Source organism: Microplitis demolitor, chromosome 8 (genome assembly GCF_026212275.2).
Source record: "Microplitis demolitor isolate Queensland-Clemson2020A chromosome 8, iyMicDemo2.1a, whole genome shotgun sequence".
Lineage (NCBI taxonomy): Eukaryota > Metazoa > Arthropoda > Insecta > Hymenoptera > Braconidae > Microplitis > Microplitis demolitor.
This window is the reverse complement of record NC_068552.1, coordinates 20,265,291-20,287,295: the sequence shown is the minus strand read 5'-3', so window position 1 is coordinate 20,287,295 and position 22,005 is coordinate 20,265,291. Positions and strand designations below refer to the sequence as shown.

Genomic DNA, 22,005 nt, shown 5'->3' with positions numbered 1-22,005 from the left:
TACACATGTTTTTGTTATTATTATTATTGTAATTATTAATTAATATTTTCTATCATGATTTTAAAATCCAAGTCAAGCGCGGCAAAATTAAAAAATGATAATTTTATAATCCTGAAATTGACAGATAATTACAAATTTTCAGTTTTTTTTTTTTTCAATTACAAAAAAAAAAAAAAAAAAACTAAAAAAATGCTCATATAAGAAATTTAAAAAACTATCTACAATTATTTGTAACATTTGTTTTTTTAAATTTATCGTTTTTTTTTTTAATTCAAAAATTATTTGATGTCGGCTAACTTCAGTATCATAAAATTTCAATAACGCCGACCACAAATTTTTTTCTAAATTCGTAAATTTTATATTAATCAATTAATTACTTAATTGATTAATAATTTAATAGTTTACTAAATTAATCAGTACCCAAGTAATTAAAAAGAAAATTAATTTTAAAAATTCTACAACATAAGTCAAATGAGGTTTAAAAATTTTTAAATTTTAAAGTAAAATTTCAAAAAAAATTTTATCAATTGTATGGGATAATTACTTTAATTAATTAGTAGTTATTTGTATGGGTATTGTTATTATTAATAAGATGAAATTTTTAAATTTAAAACGAGATAAAAAATAATGAAATCTACAGTAGAGTCATCTTGGATGATTCAAGTAGAAGTAGACAAAATAATTTTTTATAAAATGTAAACACAAATTTGAGTACTGACTATAAATTTAAAAAATAAACATCTAGGATTATGGTATTCACATTTAAGTATTTAAATTATTAACCAAAGCTTTAAGTAGTCAATCGAAATAAATCAACGAATTAGCAAAGTATAAAAAAAATAATAATAAAAATGCCGGGTCATAAACAATCAACAGAGGGATATTTATTTGGAGTATGTGGAGTCATAGTGCATTTAATTATTTTATGGGGTGTATTGGATGCTAATTTTTATTCTCCAGTATTAAATGACTTACCATCAGTTAAACCTCTCTCAGGAGCACCTGCCAAACGTTTGTTTTTATTTGTCGCCGATGGAATGCGATACAGAACATTCAGTTCTGAGCCAGCACCTTTCCTCAAGTACTCAATCTCTTCTTTATTTATTTAAATCTATTTTACTAAAGCAAGTAGATGATTTATTGAATTAATTTATTGTCTAGAAATATAATCAAGACACAAGGAACATGGGGCGTGTCGCACACAAGAATGCCGACAGAATCACGACCTGGCAATGTAGCGATAGCTGCTGGTCTTTATGAAGATCCGAGTGCTTTATTCAAAGGCTGGAAGGAAAATCCAGTTGAGTTTGATTCAATATTTAATCAAAGTACGGTGTCATGGGCTTGGGGAAGTCCTGATATCATTCCAATGTTCGTCAAAGGTAATCATTCAATTATACTCAGCTATAGTCATATATTGTTTCAATAATTAAATTTATTACACTAAAGGAAGTCATTCAAATGTCCACGGTGACAGTTATCCAGCAGAATGGCAGGACTTTGACAAGGCTTCCAATTCTCCAATAACTCTAGACTCATGGGTGTTTAAAAAGTACTTTGAATGGCTGGACAAAGAAGCAGTGACGATTAAAAACCAAAAGGGAGTGGTGTTGTTCTTCCATTTACTCGGTTGTGATACTGCAGGTCACGCCAGCAAACCCCATTCAAAGTATGTCCAGTTGTTATTATTTATTATTTATTAGATAGATCTATTTTATTTTTATCATCACAGACAATATTGTGCTTTGGATTCAGAGAATACAAAGACAACTTGAAGTTCGTCGACCAGAAGATCAAAGAAGTTGTAAAAAGTGTTGATAGATTTTTTGGAGACGGTCGTACCGCTTATGTATTTACTGCTGACCATGGAATGACTGACTGGGGCTCGCATGGCAGTGGCTCAGATGACGAAACTGAAACACCTTTCATTGCTTGGGGTGCTGGTGTCAATCATCTTCCAGGTCGTCGTGATATCGAACAAGCCGACATTACTCCTCTGATAGCATCACTTCTTGGAATTTCAATTCCTACCAATAATGAAGTATTACTAGACCTATAAACAATCAATTTAAATCAAATTTATCTAATAATTAATCAATTAACTAATTGTAGGGAGTACTACCAAGATTATATTTACAATCTGGTAATCAAGAGTACGGCGCACGTGCTTTATTAAATAATATAAAACAATTACTGAACCAAGTCACGGGAAATCGTTTGGTAACAAGTGGAGAAGGTTCGTCGTACTCGAACTGGCGGGAACGCGAGCTGGAAAAAATGATCAACAAAATTGAAAAATTGCTACATGACAATAAAGTCGTTGAATCTATTAGAGTTGCTGAGGAGACTGTCAATAAATGCAAAAGTGCTTTGCATTACTACCGACAGTATCAAAAAAATCAGTTGATTGTGTACCTGACTTTGATGTGGCTCGGGTGGATAGTTTTGTTGGTTTTGAAAATAACCGGGACACCACGAAGTCATCTGACAAATTACAAAATAAACAGCTCATACCATACAATACTTAATATAAGTTTTATAGCCGCTGTGGTGATATTGATCGTCGAACATTTTGGTAATCTACTTGTATTTTATTTTATTTATTACAATAATTGAATAATTAATTTTTTTTAAATTTAGTGTCAGGTAGAAAAGATTCCCGAGTTATTTACTATGGCATAGCGGCATTTATATTTATCTGGCTCGGTTGCTGTGCCGCGATGGTGCTGGTTCCAGTCTATCACGTCAAAAAAAATGAATCATTGAAAATAATTATCGGCGGTACTGTTTTATTATTGCTGTCAATGTCTGCTGGTTTATTTAACAAATTATTCTTTAGTTTGGCGATGGTAATAACAGCTGTCATGCAGAAATTAACAATTAAAAATACTGATAAGCTATTAATCTTAACGGCTTTGGCGCTTGCTATTTATCCGGCGTTGCCTACTGTAAAACCAGAGCCCCAGATTGGAATAGTGTACGTACTAATAATTATTATAAATTTACAAAATATTTATTGGGATCATCAGTACAGACAATTAAATAATTTATCGTTAATCATGCAGGCTGATAAGCGTGGCTGTGGCAGCGGTGGGTTTGGTGATATACAATTTGCCCTCGCATATATTATTAATCGAGTTGATACGGCTGTCACTCACCACGTTGATATTAACGGGTGACATTGACGGCAGAACGGGATTGTCGTGGATCATTTTAGCCACCAGTCCGATCAGTATATTTTTGCACCCAGCAGATGACGCTAAAAAAAGACTAACTGGTGTAACTTACGGGCTGTTCAGTCCTTTGGTGCTGCTATCAGCTTCCTATGAGCCTCAAGTTTTTTTACTGCTTGCGGTTCATTTGATGAGACTGCTGGACAATGACAGTAATGAACAAGAGTTGAAAGCAACTGGACACTGCAGAAGATCATTAAGTCCGTCAGATCTCATTACGGCTGCTTACTTAGTAATTTTTATTTTGAATCATTTAATTTAATGGAAATATTAATTTTTAATTTAATAAATGACGTATGCTTACAGATGCTGTACATACTGCTGTCATTTTTCGGAACAGGAAACATGGCGAGCATCAGTTCATTCGATCCGATGTGGACGAAGCATTTCATCACACTCTTCTCACCTTTCACGATGTCCGCATTGATTTTGCTGAAACTCGGGATTCCATTAATTCTAGTCGGATGTGCGAGCCGCGTGCTCGCGTCATCCTCAATATTTTTAGCAGTTTTGCTGCTGGGTGACTGTCTGTCTCTGCCACTGATGTTCACTGTTACGGCTCAAGGCAGTTGGCTAGACATAGGAACTGCAATAAGTCGTTACACCATCGCAGTGACACTTCCGTGTCTTTTTTTAATTCTCTATCATCTCTCATGTCCGTTGATGACTGTTGACTTTTCGTCGCGGAAGACTATGAAGAAACATCTAGTTTAGGTTTTATTTAAATATAATTATACTCAAATTTTTAATTTATAATTTTTTTTTTTTATTTAATTATACACAGTTTATTACACGATAAATAATTGTTTAAAAAAAAAAACATATAAGTTTAAATTAAAATTTAAATTCTTTGTATTTCTTGGATGATTTTGTTTCAGATTGTCCTTGCTGGCGCTTCCGTTTGCTCTGTAATAAAAATAGCAATAAAAATTAGTATAATTTAAAAAATATTTACAAATAAATAAATGAATAAATAAATAAATACCTTTTGTCGTTGCACGTGATCTTGCAACATGTCCGACAAGTCTTCTCGTCTCAAGTGGGCTTGTCTAGAGCGCATGGTCTCTTCGTACCTCGAAGCCATAGCTTCAGAATCAAGATCAAGTTCACTGGGATCAAGAGCAACTTCAACAGTTCCGTCTTTTTCGACTCTTGATTCAGAAGCCGAGCCGCTCATACCACGTCGAGCAGCAGCAATAACTGACGGCGGTGCTTGACCACCAGCTCCAGTCATATCGTAGACATGAGTGCTGCCCATCATACTGGCACCTAATCCTTCAGTACGACGTTCTTGCAGAACTGTGTACAATGCCGGAGTATCTCCGCCTTCCATTTCACTCTCAATCTTCTTCTTCCTCAACTCGATCGTTTCCGGAGTCTCGAGACCCGCGGGAATAGAAGCAATACCACTGGGAGTGATAAGCCCCTCGGCACCAGGAGTAATAAGACCACTGCCATCTGCATCGACATCTTTGCCGTCACCATCGCCCTCGCCTTCCTCACCGTCTTCATCCTCATCTTCTTCACCCGAAGATTCAGACTCCGGCTCTCCCCACATTCCGCGATCAACTTCCTCGTCCATGATGTCACCACCAGGAGGTCTTGCAACGCCAAACACATCTCCGTAAAGTGGTCTACCAGTCTCGTCGACTGGTGGTTTACCCCATCCACCAGCATGATATCCAAAAGCGCATCCCTCTGGTATCGGAGCATTGAGTCCAGGAATTTTTAAATTCGGATAACTTGGCGGTGGTCCATAACGTTGCATAGCAATCAGCCATGGAGGAGGTACTTTATGACAATTAGGACCAACCGGCATACCCAGAGCAGTTCTCAGTTCGTCAGACAACTCACCAGGTTTTTTTTCTTTGAGCCTCGTTTCAAATTCTTTACCCTCATAATACAAATCCCCGTGGATGGTCATCCTTGGCTTTGTTTGCCACTTGAAAAATGCATCATGAAGTTTTTGATAGTCAATATCTATTTTACCCAACTTAGGCCTCGCTCTTTCACGCATTTTTGCCTTCAGAGTACGTCCGTCGTCCCGTTCTTGAAGACTTGCTCGCATCTCCGTAATACCCGTACGTTTTATAAAGTCCGGAAGATCAAAAGGCGGCTTCTCAATACCTCTTTTACCCTGCAAGTACTTTCTCTTGAAGCACCAGTGACGTGGAACTGGTACCGTATTTCTGTGCGCTTTTAGTTGGACTAACAGCTTCGGGTCACGAGCAGTTACATCGTGCATCTCGACGACATCCGGTCTACCAACAAGTTGTTTCAGTTCAGCGACACTCAGACGATTCAAACGTTTGAGTTTTCGCTTTGACAATCTTGGAGCTCCATTTTCAGTCAGTTGATTCTGTTGCTGTGTACCACCATCTTCGTCAAAATCATCGAGCAATGGTACTTTGCTTGGTACCATTAAAACTGGGGCCGGATACTGTCCATTAGCTTCACCTTTATCTTTATCACCAGCCGCATCAGGCTCTACAATGCGAAACATCTCAAATACTCTAGCAAACTGACGATACATTGGCTCTAAGTCCGTGATTGTTGGAATTTCTTGAATATACTCGACCTCTGGTGCATCTGAATCACCAGTAGAGTTTTCAATATTTTTCGATTTCTCCATACTGGAAATTTTATTATCAGTGTGCTTCTTCTTCTTCTTTTTCTTCTTCTTCTTGACTGTTTTATTATTAGATTTATTATTACCGTCAACTTTTTCAATCACAGCACCGAGATTTTCCGGCACAAAGTCCATTGGCGTCTCATCACGAGTAATTATCTCACGTGGCGGAGATGTACCAGGCACAGAAATCTCATTAGGGTCCGCACCAAGTTCTTTAGCACGTTCATTTTTGAATGCCAATGCTTGTTCAAGTGCTGCAGGTAATTTAACTTCTCCGTCCTCTTCATGCTCCTCTACAGGATCCGGTTGACCTGGATTCTGCTGCATGTCCACCGGCACTGGCACTTTTAAACTCAGCAAGCTTGGTAATGTTTTCGCTTGATCACCCATTGCGGCAAACTGATATCACACCCAAATACCTGTAATAAATAATTTCATTTTTTATTATTATTAACATAAAAAAAAATCACTAGATTTTTATCAAATAAAAAAAAACTTACCGTACACACTTTTTATATAACAATAAGTATACATTCACTTAAATACAATTCTTTATTGATCTAATATTTTCTTTTTACACTAGCAGACTCCAAACGCTATCAACGGATTTGATTTAACGAGGTTAGGTTTTAATTGAAGATCCCCCTAAGGATTGTTATTATTATTATTGTTTTCTAGAGTAATAATAATCATAGTCTTTCATCGTTAGGAGGCGCTATCTGGCGAATTCTACGATAAGAATATTTATGTTCCCGCCAAAATATTCAAACTTGTAAATTCATAAAATGAAAATAAAAAATGAGTAGAAAGTAAAAATGATATATATAAAAAAAATAAACAACCTGCAGTACTGGGATTATTTTTATCAAACTGTAATTATTAAACTTTCTTAAATAAAATACATTAAATAATTAAAAAAAAAATATATTGATGCAAAATAATAATATAGGTGGACACAAAAAAATTAAAAACTATTTAAAATTTACATCTTCATCATCGTCATTTATAATAATATTAATTTTACACAATTGGATGGGAATTATCTATAAATTTAAAAAGGGATTAATGAAATACATTCAGAGCGATGCGTATATTTATTTATTATGGTTACGACGGAAGTCACCAAAATTGAAAATTTAATAAAAATATTCACAAAATGAGCATTCTCAATATCTCTCTCACTTTCTCTCTTTCTGTCTCTCTCTCTGTCGCTCTGTCTTCCTTACAGTGATGAATTTCGTACATTGTAATTGTCGACTTATTCAAATTTATTTTATTTTAATTCTATTTATTCATTTACTTACGTACTAATTATTTAATCATAATTAACTTTATCTCTCATGTACTTTTAATAAATCATGCATCCGTATCATCACTCTCATTAATTAATTAATTAGTCAATTAATTAATATTAGTAACACATAAAATGTGACTGCAAGAGCATACACACCAGTGCTATTTATTTTTCTTTTTTCTTCAATTAATAAATTCATCAAATCAATAAAAAAAAAAAGAAAAACATCGTGCTCTTATTCACCGATTTATTTTAAATTAGCAATCAATGTAATTATTATTTATGCATGTATTTTTTGTGTACACAATCGTTACTTGATTAAAAATTTTTTTTTCCATTTTATTTTTTAATTTTTTGCCACTTCTTCCATTTTTACGTTTTGTTTATGTTATTACTTATTATTATTTTTTTTTAATATGTACATTTTATTAATATTAATAATAATAATTATGATTAATAACAACAATAATTAATTAATTAATTAATACCGATAAAAAATCATGATTTTCATTTTCATGGTGAATGACTTGATTTGTTAATCATATTTAACTTTAACATTAATTCATATAATTTTAATATTTTTAATATCGCAATTGTCTCCTGCTTTACTTTTAATTCACCTTAACACGATAAAACGTGATGTGCAGTATCAGTGCAACGTACAATTATAATTACAGTAGACAAAATTATCATATTTGAGACATTTCGACAGTTTTATTACTATTATTTTTCATATCTTTATAATCAATTGCTTTATTTTATTTTCATTATCATTTATAATTCAAAATGTTTACGATTTCATTAATTTTCAATCGTTATTACGTTTAATATTTTAATTATTCTCTCTTAACCACAATTGTTTTTTTTTTTTGTTTTTTTTTTTTAATTTTTATTATTATTTATAAAATATTCACTTGAAAAAATCCCCGTCGAACCACGACATCACACACACTCACACACAAATAGATCCATCCCACAGCCCACGACGATTATCGCGAATATCACTCTCAAATTTTTTTTTTTTTTTCATTTTCTTAAATTTTTTAATTATCTTTTATTTTTGAGATTCGTATCGGCAACAATCACCGGCTAGTTATTTCTCAAGTATTACATTTATTTATTTATGTAAACTTTAGTTCAGTTTAGTTTAAAACTTAGGACCTGATCCTAATTATCATCGATTGACTGATACGTGGATAGCTCGGTTGTAAAAAAAAGTTTTTATAGTATATTTATAATATTTATATTTATATATATATATATATATATATATCTATATATATTATATTTCCCTCGTTTGTTTTTATTATTTTTATTTTTATTTTATTCAGTCAAGTATAACGACCATACGAGAATCGTCATTGCGCGTCGTAGGCGCCCTTTGGGGATAAACTGGAACCGACAATTTGCGCCATGGCTTGCGTGCAGCTCTTCGTAACTCCACTGAAGACAATGATCTTCTTTGTCTCCTGTTAATTAAATAATAACATACAAAATTATTAATTACTAGTATAATACACAGGAGAAAAAAGAAAATAATAAATAACAAGTTAATTTTTCTTACTTCGTAAGATCTGTTGCCCTGAAGTAGACGTCATCGGGTGCATCTGACCATGTCATGACTTGTTTGCGCGCGTTACTCCTGGACAAAGCGACGCCGTGAGGAAAAGTGTGCGGATGCATGGCCCGTCCGTTTAGTGGCGGTGCCAAGGGTACAATTGTCGGCGGTGTGTGCTCCAGTACATGTTTCGGATGTAACTGTTGCGAGTGATGCGCACGTTTCGCTGGAGGTGGAGCACCTGGTAGCCCTGCATTCAGGGCAATGCCTGTAAAATAAATAAATAAATACAATAATAATAACAATAACACTTGATAATAATGATAATAAATAAAAAATTATAGAGATATGTGTAATTTAAAATGGTTTCATTTAAGATTTTACCTTCATCCCAGTCGACATCCGAGTAGAAGCCAACAAACAGAGATCACATTCAATATGGAAATACGTAACTGTGATTTAAATATACATAATTGTGACGATACTTACCATCTGAACCGTTTATTTCTTCGAATGCTGGCCTGCTGCGTTTTAAAATAGTTTGTTGTGGCTGGATTGGTGGCTGAGGTTGAGGCGGCGTGGGCGGAAGTCTGTCAACTTCTGGTTTATTTGGTACTCTGTCATACAGAAGGCTACCATCTGAATAAAATATATTTTAAATATAGTTAATTATTTAATTCTGACCTCAAACAACATCAAACTGACTAAATTTATCAATAAAAATATATCTAGCTTTTTCTAGGTGTGTACAAATATTTAAGTATCAAGTCAAATAATTATGTTTCAATGAAATGTAAATTTATTAGAGTTATCTTGATAAGACCTTGTTGAATTATCATCAATAATGCTTAAACTCTCGTTATCTATTTGTCTACACCTTTCTTTCTGTTTGTTTGTGAGAAATCATGTAGACTAAAATGCTGATTGAAAGAATCAAGTTAGAGAATTGAATACACACCAGGTGCTTTGGGTGGTCTTGGAAACGAAACACGGTCAGGTTGTTTACGTTGTGCGGGTGCGGTGAGTATAAGCCAATCCCAATCGCCGGGTTGTCGTGGTACCGGATGGTCACCCAGTCTCGTGGCAATGTCAGTGACACGCGGACGTGGTCGTGGTCTCACAGCGCGTGCCAACAGTTTCAATTCAGCGGGACTCTTAGTGGCAAGCTGCGGTGACGCACAGAGGTGTCGCAATGGCGCGGCATTTACCGGTTGATGTGGAGCACGCGCAGCGTGACGAGTGCGCAATTGTGAGGCGCAAAGACGTCGCGCTGCACGCGCCAATGCCGATGTACGGAGGTAAAACGCCGAGCGTGTCTTCATCACAGGTCTTGGTGATCCGCTACCACCGCCAATACCTATGGTACCGCTCCCACGTAAATCAACACCATGTGCACTAGCATAATGACGGCTTAGGTGGGCTTTAAGTTTGAATTCTTTACCACATGCGGGGATGCTACATCGGTGAGGTCGATGAGCACCGCTTATTCCTTTGCTTTCTTCATCTGAACCAGCGTTGCTTCGTTTTCTATCCGAGTCAGAATCGTCAATGCGTGATGGGACCTAAACAAAATTATTTATTTTATAAATAATAATAATTATTTTTATTATTATTATTATTATTATTATTATTATTAGTTACGTACTTTTAATCCACCATATTTTTTCCAATATGACCAACAAGATTGACACAATCGGCACTGCATGTGTGAAGGTCCCCATGCGTACCACTGTGAACTTTGAGTACCTTGACAGCTTTCACAAGGTTTACCGCCAACTCCCATCATCAAAATCCCACTGTTGTCACCAGTGATATTACCATTACTACTACCATTTAGCACACTAACACTCTTTCCATTACTACTATTGCTATTACCCAGAGGTAAAATAGTCGTCCCCGTAGGTGTACTTGCCGGTGTTTTGTTGTAGTTTGGTATATAAACTTGTTTCAATTTACTTTCAGCCTCAACAGCTTTAACTCTTTTTTGCTGGACATAGCGATCAGTCGTTTTCCACATGTAATAGTATTCAATAACATTTTTAAGAGTCTTCCATGGTAGAAAATCTTGACGGATGTCGGAAAAATCTTTTCCATATTTATCAAGCGCCTCTTCAAATAAATTTGCCTCGGACGCACTCCATTCTTCCATTTCATCTCTACACAAAACAGGACCGGTGCTGGGCACTAAGGACGACATTGCTTTAGCAATGTCGTAGTTGTGTCGATGTAGTGTGTCCATCGCGTGGAACTGTTACAAAAAGACACATTATTATTATTATCATTATCTATTCTATATAGTTATTTTCATAATAATAATAATACAAGTTCATTGTACTTACGAGGGTAATGTCTCGGGAGGCAGCAGCCGCGGACATATGTAACGACGGTTGTTTTACAGAGGAAGAGCAATCAAGTGCTCGGGCAAATGTTCCCACGGATCTACTGACCACAAGAAATTGGTCTATCTGACGATCCGTCAACGAGTGTCGGGGTGTCCACACCAGAGTTTCCAAATCCTGCAGTCTTCGTGGATCCGCTTCTTTTTCTGCTTGCGTTAAAACTACGGGTGCTATTGAATCGGCCTGATATCTACTTCCAACTCTTATTTCACCTGAAAAAAAATCAATTGTCAATCAATAGACATTCTTTACAATAGTGTGTTGAGATTGTTTTTACAAATAAAAAGGATCTAGGAATAATGAGTAAGCACCTTTATCGGCTAGTAAGGTACGCTGAGCTGGATCAAATACTAAACAGTAGAAGAATGAATCCTCTTTGTTGAGATAGCTCAGTAGGGACTCAGTCTCGTTGAGTAGTGTCACGCAGCACTTCCCTCTGATGTGGGTGGCGGGCATCGTTTCGACTTGCCGCGATAGAAACAGCTCCCGGTGTTTCATTTGGTGACGTTGCTTTGTACTTAATTCGGCAACGCCGCCTGCACTGGCAACGCCTTCCTCCATCCCTGTATTTAACAATAAACATTTTTTTTATTTTTTATAAATATATTATATACATATATATACATGTATTCTTTTTTCTATTAACTATATACTGAATTTATTTAATTGTTTTTTTTTTTTTTTTCTAATTGATACAGTACGTGCACTATAGACATGCGTGATATTGATTTTTGATTACAACGGTGCTGAAATATATTACACTACATTTAATAATAAATATAAATATATTTATCTAATTCTATATATAATAAAATACTTAAAGAAATATTTAACAATAGCTAATTTACATTGTCACTGCGTTATAATTTCATGCACCGCAATGAGACGATTTTTTTTTTGTTTTTGTTTTTAACGAAACTAATTAATGAAATGCGTTATTAAAAAATAAATAATAATTGTAATAATAACGAGGCAGCGGTAACTACATCACGAAAATATACGAGCAAATATACTTTTTAATTAACTAACAAGAAAAAAGAAAAAAAATAATAATACAATTCTGTATACATAAAAAAATAATTTTTATTTAATGAGAGACACCTCAGATTACTAAAGAATCATCTTTTAGCGCAGTTAGATTATAAAGAAAGTGAATGAGATGATTAGATGAATGATGAAAAAAAAGCTACAGGATGTAAGAACAAAAGTAAATGTATAGGATCAATTAAAAAAAATGATGCGATACAAGTACAAAAGCAAACATTCTGTAGTTTTTCGATTGAAATGAGGCAGAAATAAAAAAAAAAAATTGTACGGATAGGCAAGTCTTCTGGCAGTGATCTCAAAGGCAGATGATCAAGCTTTCAGCCGAAATAATTGTTGTTTCTTTGGCCTTACAGTGAAAATTAATCAAAACTAATGACATTCACCAAGATTACAAAGATTTTTAAAAATCTTACTGCTTGTTCAGTAGCCTGATATCATCATTGGTGTCTCTATTAATATATAGTTTTATGCAAATAAATAAATAAATAAATAAGTTACTGCAACAACCAGCATTTTAACTACTGAAATTAATGGGTAAATCAGTGAATTAAAATAATTATTACCACCAACAAATAACAAAAAAAAGAAAAAAAAAAAAAAAGATTGATAAAGTAAAATAAAACGAAGCGATAAAATAAAAGAGATTCGCCATAAACATAAATAATAATTCCTATGACAAGAACAAGAACAAGAGCAAGAGCATCATCGGAGATTCTGATCAATTGCTGATCAATTTCTGATCACTCACCATGAGGCTCATGTGCCTCAGAAAGTGGTGCTTTAAGCCATCCACCTTTACCAGGACCTTTGTTCATCACTTTATGTCCAATTCCACTATCTTTACTAGTCATTTCCTTAGTTAGATCTGGATTCTCAAGTTTTTGACTCTGCGTGCTCGCAGGGGATTCAGACCTCTGCTGCTCCACGCTTGCCACTGTAATTTTTTTTTTTAAATTACAGAACAAACATAAAAACCTGACGCCACGGTTATTTTATTATTTTAATTATTTTCATTTAATTTCAAATAAATAATTTACAATAACACGTTCAGTTTAATAATAACCGAGTGTGATGAAGAAAAAAAAATAATGATAAATAATTCGTAGCAAATTAAATAAAATACATAATAGATCGCGCGATAATTTCATAAATAAATAATTAAATTACTTTATTTTGGGATAAGATAGTAGAAATATAATATAAGGTGAATGACATATTAAAACCAGACATAGGTATTAATTATTCCAAAAAGTTAACAATGATAATAATAAAATTCAACTGTCGTTTAATTCCACGAGTGTCTACAAAGACAATATTAGAGAAAAGCAATATACATTTATAAATGTATATGTATATACATACACAGAGAGAGAGAGAGAGAAAAAGAGAGATGTATAGATATAGATATATATTTGTACGATAATAGTAATAATAAAATAAAGCAGAGAATTCGGTGCGACTCTGAAAATAGTCGAAATGGCGTCCGGTTGCGAGAGCAGAGGAAAATAACGTCGCCAACGGCTTTGGACATCGAGACGCCGGTCGATTCTCCAAAACAATAGAGCCTCTCTCTACACCACCCTTTTCTTCTACCACCTTCTATTACTTCTCTACACCCTACACCCTATATCTATATATATATGTATGTATATCCTGTCTCTCTTTCTCATTCGCATTTGTCGTGCTCTTATATATACAAGCATACTCTCTTAAACTTGTTTTCCCTGGCATTCCAATCAACATCAAGTATCCTTTGCTGTTACAGTGAAATTGATCATGGGATCCCAAAAGTGTGTGAAACTAATTTGTTACATGACTTTAGTTTTACTCACATATAATGTACAGATGCGTATATGTGTGTTTGGGATTGAGAGTTTGATTTGATAGAAAAGTATTATTACATGTATAATATGCCTGTATGCATGTATATATGTATGTAGGTACGGTTGGTACACCGAAGGGACGAAACGGACCTTTACTTCAATTACGAGAAAATATCGTGAGAGCACCAGCAAAACCGGGCATCTAGTACAGAATAGGATAGTACAGCACCCGAGCTGAGGGAGTCGAAGAGGAAAGGGGAAAAAGGGAGCTCGGATGGTCAGAGGGCAGATGAGGAAGTGGAGGAAGAGGAGGATGAGGTGATAGAGAAAGAGGCAAAGCAAATGCTTAAAATGAAGATGGCTAGTGCGGGGACCCCTTGGAACTCACTCCCACTGGGTGGCCACCCTCTAAACCACCCTTTGGTACCTACCCGAATATATATATATAGATATATGTATAAATATATATATACTTATACGTACGAGTCTCCTGGCCGGTCGTATCGGGAGCGTATACATGAAACGATTCGGCCGCGTTTGTGTCTTGGTGTACGCTCTCTCGCTCAGTGAGCAAGTTTGTGCGCTACAAGTACGTATACGTGTGACACACACGCGTGCAACCCCTGCGTCAGTCATTCATTTAGTTGGGGAGGAATGAGAGGAGCAGGAGCAAGAGCAGGAGCAAGAGGAGGAGGAGGAGGAGGTGGTGGTGCTGCTGATGGTAGTGGTGGTAGAACCAGAGGTAGAGGCTGAAGCGAAGGACGAAGAGCAAGAGGGGAAAAATGAGAGAGACAGAGTAAAAGGGGGAGGATGAGGTGGCGGTAGAGGAACAGGAGAAAGGGTGGAAGGTTGGAAACTCGGTGGGTGGTGATGGGTGAAGAGGGCGAGAAGGTGGGCTGAAAAGGGAGACTGGGAGTTGGGTGAGAGAGAGTGTACCACCCTCTTTCCCACCCCAAGCAGATCGATACAACCCCCTTTCCGCTTTCCACCCACATCCCACCCCCCTAACTTTACTTATTATACGATCCCACCCCCGAATCCTCGCGTCTCATTATCTTTCCCGTTGCAGCTAGAGAGAAAGAGGAAAGAGAGTGCTTTTATATTGCAGACTCGTTTCTCTTTCTCAACTTTTATTTATTTATTTATTTATTTTAATCTTTTTTTTTTCTTTTCCTTTTTTTACTTTTTAGTTTTTACTATTCTATTTTATACATGTGCATAGTTGGTTTTATCTTTTTTTCTTATTCTTACTCTTTATTGTAGATGTGTGTGTTCATTTATTTATTTATATCTAGTACTTTTAGTTGTTTATTTATTCAATAGAGAATTTAAACTTGAGCAAAAGACGCCCACGGTATATATGTGTATATACATATATACATACACGCGTTTACGCGTGAAGAGTATCGCCAAGTCCCGGTGGTGGTTACACGCTGTGTGAACACACACCGGTCGCGTAACTGAGCGATACCTTTTTTTTCTTTCATACTTTTTTTTTTGTATTACGTTTTGTTTCATATATTTTTTAATACTTTTTTTCCCCCTTCTCGTGACTGTTACTCTTCGCCAGTTGCTACTGCCGCAGCAGCGGTGAAGAAGCTAAGACCCAGCTTTACTTTTTTTGCTCTATATCGTTAGTTCAGTCAGTAAGGACATGGATCCAAAACTCGGTTCGAAAATAAATATTAAAATAAAATACATACATATCCATATACATACACGGTATAGTAAATAAATAATACAAAAAAAAAAGAATAATAATAATAAAATAGTGCGACTGTTTTTTTTTGGTTTTTATATGCGAGACACGAGACGCCACAGTTGAATTCAGAGGCGAGCTCAATTTCCGGGGTAAATATATTTAGGTATTTTTGTGCGCAAGACTGGCAGAATAGATAGATTTGTATGCACGCGTATCTTTCGATTGTGTGAGAATTTGTCGGCGCCATTTTGAGTACTTGAAATAGTTAATCAAAAAAAAATTTATCAATTCATTTACATAATTAAATAAAATAGAAAAAAAAATCCATTAAGATTACCAAGCCCTAAATCTTGATAACTAGGCATTAATATTGAAATTTAAATTCTGTCGTCGTCACTGTTGATTATTATACCGGATATAAAAGTCCGGTATTTGATTAATGATACATATACCATCTATATATGTGTATATGTATATGTATATGTATAGATATAGTAACTAGAGTAATAGTGTGGGAGCTTATGTTCCCATTTTACAATATTGACATCTTGACAAATAATTTGGGGTTTAGTATGATAACGTCACGAACAAGATGTAGGTGACACGTTGAGTGTACAACAACACGGTGTTAGATAAATGTTTACTCACACTGGTGCTTGTCTGCAAGCATAATCAAGGTCGAAGGTAAATCCCTCCGCCTGAAGAAGCACATCACCTTTGCTTCGACATTACCGCTGGCCGTCTAAAATTAATAACAAATATTAACTTATTAATTATCGTATAATAACATAATAATATTATTGTTATTATCAATTATCAATAATTCTACTACGTTTTACTACAACGTCAATAAATTTATCTTTTTTACTTAAATATTTACATTATTCAATGAGTAAAAATAAAAAATTACAATTTTATCATAAAACTTTCTCTCACCTTATTTAATTCTTCTATCCTTCGTATTTGATAAGGAGACGTCGATGACGTTTCAAAGTACACATAGTCTGTAACAAAAAAAAACGGTATATAATTAATTTCAGTTTGTAATTAAGAGTTAATTAATTTTTTTCTTATTTTTTGCCAGCATCTACTGTATAAAATATTTTTTCGGGATTCAGGTATCACAGAGATCACAAAAATACCAAGTGTAGAGTATAGACCGTAAGTAAGGAGACAAGGGCGAGAATGCGGGAATTAAAGTGAGACAAAGAATAAGAGAAATAACGTTAAGGGGAAACAGGTCTGCAAGGGGAGAGTAAAAGATTTTATGGGCATAGAAATTCTATCCTTGAATAGAAGCTCTCGCTAGTTCATTTTGTGAGCATATCCCCGAGCAAATGCAAAGATGTGCCACGCTATGCTATGTACATTCAACAATCATACTTATATGTACATACATCTTCACCTCATATTACATATATATATATATCTATGTATATATTTTTTTTTTAATTTTTAATCTTATGCAAATACATAATATCCACCTCTATGTAAATACTTGGGAATATTTTGCCGCGAAAAAAAAAATATTTCAATTGTCTATCCATCTAGAGTATTGTCGAGTATAATAATTGATAAAAAAAAAAAAAAAAAAAAAAAAAAAAAGTAAAGTTGATCGTCAGGTTAATGATAACAATGTTAGCGATGTAATTACAATGACGATTGTGTCCAAGTTTATAAGAAACCGCGATAAGAGTTATTATTATAAATTAAATTCTCTAGCTGCGGTAGCAATTTGGAGTAGAAAAAAATATTAAAAGTTGGACGTAGACACCTCGATATCAAATCATCTTGGGGTCTAAGGTTGATTCTAATAAAATTGCCAGTGACCTCACGGGTTGGAAATAAAACCCTAGAGAATTTAATGACCATAAAGTACCTAAAGTAATGTAGAGTGTAGTGTTATTGTTAAAAGATTTAGCTTCTGTATCTTTGGATTACATATTTGGTAAAGTCGGTTTGGAGTAATATAAATACATACATATGTGTATGTGTGGGAAAAATGAGAAAGTGGTAAAAGACTGTAGAGTAGTGTCGTTGATCGGTGGAATCCATGGGTATGGATATCGGTCGAAGAATTAGTATGACCTGCCGGGGTAAGAGAGGAGCGCGGGAAGTTGTGTGTGGAGTTGGCCCGATACTACGAGGGAGAGAGCGAGGTGACCGGGGAAAAACGAACAGTCGAGGGAGTAGACGGGGGGGAATGTTTTAAAGAGAAAGATAGATAAATATACAAGTGAGTGAGTGAGTAAGTGAGTAAGAGTAAGAGTGTGAGCAGACGTACGGGACGGCAAGAAGGGGGACGCAGGGAGAAGATCCAGATGAGGAGAGGTAAGAGCTGGGGAACAGTCAGGGGGAAGAATGGGGACAGGGGACGCCATCGTGATGCCATTTGCAAACATTAATTTCTCGGTGGCTAATTAAAGTCGCCGAGTATCAAGTCATACAGAGAAGAGACGACTGTCCATTGCTAATATCTTTCCTCCTGATGGGTATGTATATTTATAATACACCGGCCTTGCCCACGAGGATCCAGTTGCTCACTTTGATGTCTAGTGCTCAATAATTACAGAAAAAAAGGTGTACATACAGTAAATAGATAAAATAACAATAAAGTAAAATAAAAAACAGAGTGGTGAACTTTACCTCCCACCCGATACATGTTGGCCGTCATGTTGCTGGCGTCCTGTGCGGCGGTAGCCGCGAGCCCGAAATTTGCGCTCTCGTGGTTCCCGTGGCTCTCGTGGTATTCCGCCGGCATTGGCATGGGGTATCAGCCCTTATGCTTATTCTTCTTTTTCTTCCTTCTCGTCTTCGTCGTCGTTTTTTTTTTTTTTTACTTATTTTACCAACTACTGTTATATATATTATAATTACCACACACTTTTAACACTCTCCAGCAGCACCAACTTTAACAACGGGTATTTGTTTAAAGTCTACACGCGTCTTGTTCCCGGTGACACGTATCGCCTGGTAGCCGGAGCCCACTTGACTACCGCCAGGTTAGAAGGAGATAAAAATAAAAAATAAAAAAAAATGAAAATAAATAATAACACGAGGCCGTGAAGAAAAAGAGATTCTCCGTTCTCTAGGTATATTCTTTGAGGTTAATACCAAAGAAAGAGAGTCCCCAGAGAGCGTTCTCTAGCAAAAAATATAGGAGAAGAAGGAGAGAAAAATAAATAAAGTTTAATGAGTGTAAGAGTCAACACTTTACTGTGTCACACTCCATCGTGTTCGTTTGAGCCACATCGAGAGTGCAGCCGTATTAAATAACCCGCCAGCGTATTATATGTATTTATTACAACTTACAACACTAAATACTCTACTCCATTTATTGTATTACAAATAGCAATTGCCCACCACCCGTCGACGGTATTCCGTCGTCCGAGCACTTGTCCACACTAACGATAAACTTAACCAACTTTACTATTCTTTTAAATTTTATTTTTGTAAATAAACAATTGTATTATTATTAATAACAATACTGTAGTTGTCTTGCGGCCCGCGCACAACCAAAAGCACTTGATATTACACTCCTCTGGTTACTCTGTTACTCTGCTACTACTACAACTACTACAACTATAAAACTCGCCGCCTCCAACTACTACTTCTTCTCTTTGTTATTAAACACACGCGCTTTTATTTAACGTATGATTTATTTAAATAATTTATAATTTAAAAACTTAAAAATTTTATTGTTTTAAAAAACAAGTTCACGTGTTTACCGCGAGCATCTTTTTAAATCTAAGATTACTCGTGGTGAATTAAATAATGTCCACGCGTAGTTAACAGTCGTGTGTTCTACGAGCGTCTGAGTGCTTGCCTCCGACCTCGCTCAACGGAACACCGCCATTTTAATTTCGCACTACAGCGCCGCCGACATGAGGGATCGAGGGAGCACCAGCGGCAGCAGCAACCGACAACGACGACGACGATGATCACGATCACTTACTACGGCCAGGATTAACTATACCCGAGTCTTTCTGAGCTGGTTTACGCCACCGCTGATTATTTATTTACTTATTTATTTATCATACAACTTACAACTATCCACCTTTTCAAGACACCATCAAACTACCCCACGATGTCTGTCGACAATGTACCCAACAATCTATTCAAATTTACTTAACTCTAGTAAACTGTACACTTTTATTTATTTTTAAATTTAAAAAACTCAAGTTTTTTCACTTATTTTTTTATTTAAATATTTATTATCTATGGGTACGTAAACTATTGGCTAGAAAAATTTAATTTAATTCGTTCTATGTGTGATCAGATGCACACACAATACCCGGTCGCCTCACAACGGACAAACTAAAACGGCGCACGCAATTGGTCAGGGATTATTTATTTAAATATAGATAGAACACTTTGCCCGCCATTTTGAATTAGAGTTTTATTTTTTTGACGTAAAGCAGCGCGAGCGCCAACGTGACCGCGAAAATTTTATTTTTTCAAATAATACTTTTTTATTTTATTTATTTATTCATTTTTTATAAGTAAATAGTTAAGTATATATAAATATTTAGTTACAATATAGCTTTTTGTTAATTACTTTGAATTGTTATTTTTTAAAATAAATAAATAAATTTAATAGTCATAAATTAAAAGGCCGTTTTCAATCAACGACATCTTTGAGGTCATTAATAATTTGACGGGTAGTTTTTTTCAACAGCAGTTTGATCTGAAATAACAATTAATTTTTTTTTTAAATAAATTTTTTGTTTCTTTTATGATAGACAAAAATAATTATTTATATTTATTCAATAAAAAATTATTTAAACCGAGGATCTGATAAGCGGACTGATGCTTTTTTTTTACTGACTCGTCATAAAACATTCCGCAGGTAAAAAAACATTTATATTTGATATTTATTAGATAAAAATATAATAATACATATTTCTGATTTCACTAATTGTTAATAATACTATAAACTTTTACTTGATGATTTTTTCCTTCATGATTTTAATTCATGACACATTATTAATGTTGGATAATATATGTAAATATAACCAATCAAGGACTGTCTTGCACAATCATAAGTCTTCAAAATATATGTATATTTATTTTTTTTTTTTTTTCAGAATAATAATAGTAATAAGTCATTGATAATAATAACGAACGATTGAAGACGAGCAAAAATGGCAGTAGGAGTTTTTCCAGCATTTAAATTAGGAGTCTTATTTTTAAAACAAATAAGTAAACCCCTGGCAAAACTTATAGTGGAACAAGCTAAGAGTCATCCAGTATTTAGAACATATTTTATTATTCCACCAGCTCAATGTAATTATTAAAGTACAGGTGCATGATAAATCTATCAATGATGACTAGGTCTGCCAAGATATAATTTATTTATTGTTTGTAGTTTACCATTGGGCTGAGGTGAAAGCTAAGATGTACGTGATGAATCTTGGTAAGCCAACAAAGGTTGCTAAATTGAATGAACAAATGGCGATTGAACTCGGAGCTAATTTAATGGGTGAAGTTATCATCTTTACTGTTGCTGGTGGCTTACTCGTCTTCGAGTACAACCGACAGACTGCTAAAGAAGCCAAGAAAGAAGCCGACAGACAAGCGCAAATAATTAAATTTACTGAAGATATTCAAGCTCTCTATGAAAATTCACAGCAGCAAGAGAAGCATATAAAATATTTGACAAGTGTCGTTGAAGAAATTGCCAAAAATCCAAAACAAAAAGTTGATTTAGAAAAATTGAAACCTGTTGAGCCAACAATTGTCAATAATAATAATAATAAATCCGATGGGCTGAGTAATAAAAATACTGATGAAAAATCAGTCGTTCATCGGGCTATTGGTTATTATGAGAATGATGTCAAAAAAACTAAAAGTTAAGACAAAAATTTAAAGTTACAATTATTAATTTAATTTAAAATGGTACAAGTACAATGATATGAAATACGAATAATGTTTTTATGCCACTAGAAATTTTAACTGACAGAAATCTTTGAAATTAATTTCTTTTTAAAGATTCTAGTCATTGTTTTAATTTAAATTAACTCAGGTTTACGATTGATGACATCAACAAGTTGATTGGCATTATTTGTTTCTTGTTTTTTGTACAAGTTTGAGTACTTTCGTGTATATAACAACTGGCTGTACTATAAGTATTGCGAAAAAATGTTAATTTAATATTAATTAATGATAAATAATGTATTATAGTAATATACATGCTTATATATAAATATAAACAATAAAAATTTAAATACCAAGTTATGTTTATTTATTTTACAAGTATTAGACACCCTTTAACTGGTAATTATATATTTTATTTTTTCAAATCTAAAAAAAATGCA

The 22,005-nt window shown here is 34.6% G+C and overlaps 4 protein-coding genes across 5 annotated transcripts; 2 read left to right on the top strand and 2 right to left on the bottom strand.

Moving 5' to 3' along the window:
• The first annotated feature begins 512 nt into the window (after window positions 1–512).
• LOC103576680 (GPI ethanolamine phosphate transferase 1) lies at window positions 513–4,040 on the top strand. The gene is made up of 8 exons (XM_008556993.2): window positions 513–1,081; window positions 1,162–1,382; window positions 1,450–1,669; window positions 1,756–2,041; window positions 2,113–2,575; window positions 2,641–2,977; window positions 3,066–3,465; window positions 3,540–4,040. Exons 1-8 carry the CDS (start codon window positions 852–854, stop codon window positions 3,945–3,947), a joined length of 2,565 nt encoding a protein of 854 aa, XP_008555215.1. The 5' UTR covers window positions 513–851; the 3' UTR covers window positions 3,948–4,040.
• LOC103576678 (splicing factor 3B subunit 2) lies at window positions 3,993–6,503 on the bottom strand. Its single transcript, XM_008556992.2, has 3 exons — window positions 6,366–6,503; window positions 4,219–6,284; window positions 3,993–4,139 (listed from the first exon to the last, which is right to left on the bottom strand). Exons 2-3 carry the CDS (start codon window positions 6,253–6,255, stop codon window positions 4,068–4,070), a joined length of 2,109 nt encoding a protein of 702 aa, XP_008555214.1. The 5' UTR covers window positions 6,256–6,284; window positions 6,366–6,503; the 3' UTR covers window positions 3,993–4,067.
• Window positions 6,504–6,936: 433 nt separating this feature from the next.
• LOC103576681 (metastasis-associated protein MTA3) lies at window positions 6,937–20,027 on the bottom strand. 2 transcript variants are annotated; one of them, XM_014443247.2, is made up of 11 exons: window positions 18,335–20,027; window positions 16,625–16,692; window positions 16,337–16,430; window positions 12,912–13,097; window positions 11,428–11,679; window positions 11,057–11,328; window positions 10,363–10,965; window positions 9,676–10,279; window positions 9,207–9,356; window positions 8,724–8,985; window positions 6,937–8,628 (listed from the first exon to the last, which is right to left on the bottom strand). In XM_014443247.2, exons 1-11 carry the CDS (start codon window positions 18,453–18,455, stop codon window positions 8,487–8,489), a joined length of 2,754 nt encoding a protein of 917 aa, XP_014298733.2. In that variant the 5' UTR covers window positions 18,456–20,027; the 3' UTR covers window positions 6,937–8,486. The 2 variants fall into 2 exon arrangements, with proteins under 2 accessions (XP_014298733.2, XP_053597085.1); XM_053741110.1 differs by lacking the exon at window positions 12,912–13,097.
• A 285-nt stretch (window positions 20,028–20,312) lies between these two features.
• On the top strand, window positions 20,313–21,915 carry LOC103576682 (putative OPA3-like protein CG13603). Its single transcript, XM_008556995.3, has 3 exons — window positions 20,313–20,537; window positions 20,776–20,974; window positions 21,057–21,915. The coding sequence occupies exons 2-3, from the start codon at window positions 20,833–20,835 to the stop codon at window positions 21,542–21,544; spliced, it is 630 nt and encodes a 209-aa protein (XP_008555217.1). The 5' UTR covers window positions 20,313–20,537; window positions 20,776–20,832; the 3' UTR covers window positions 21,545–21,915.
• Window positions 21,916–22,005: the final 90 nt, after the last annotated feature.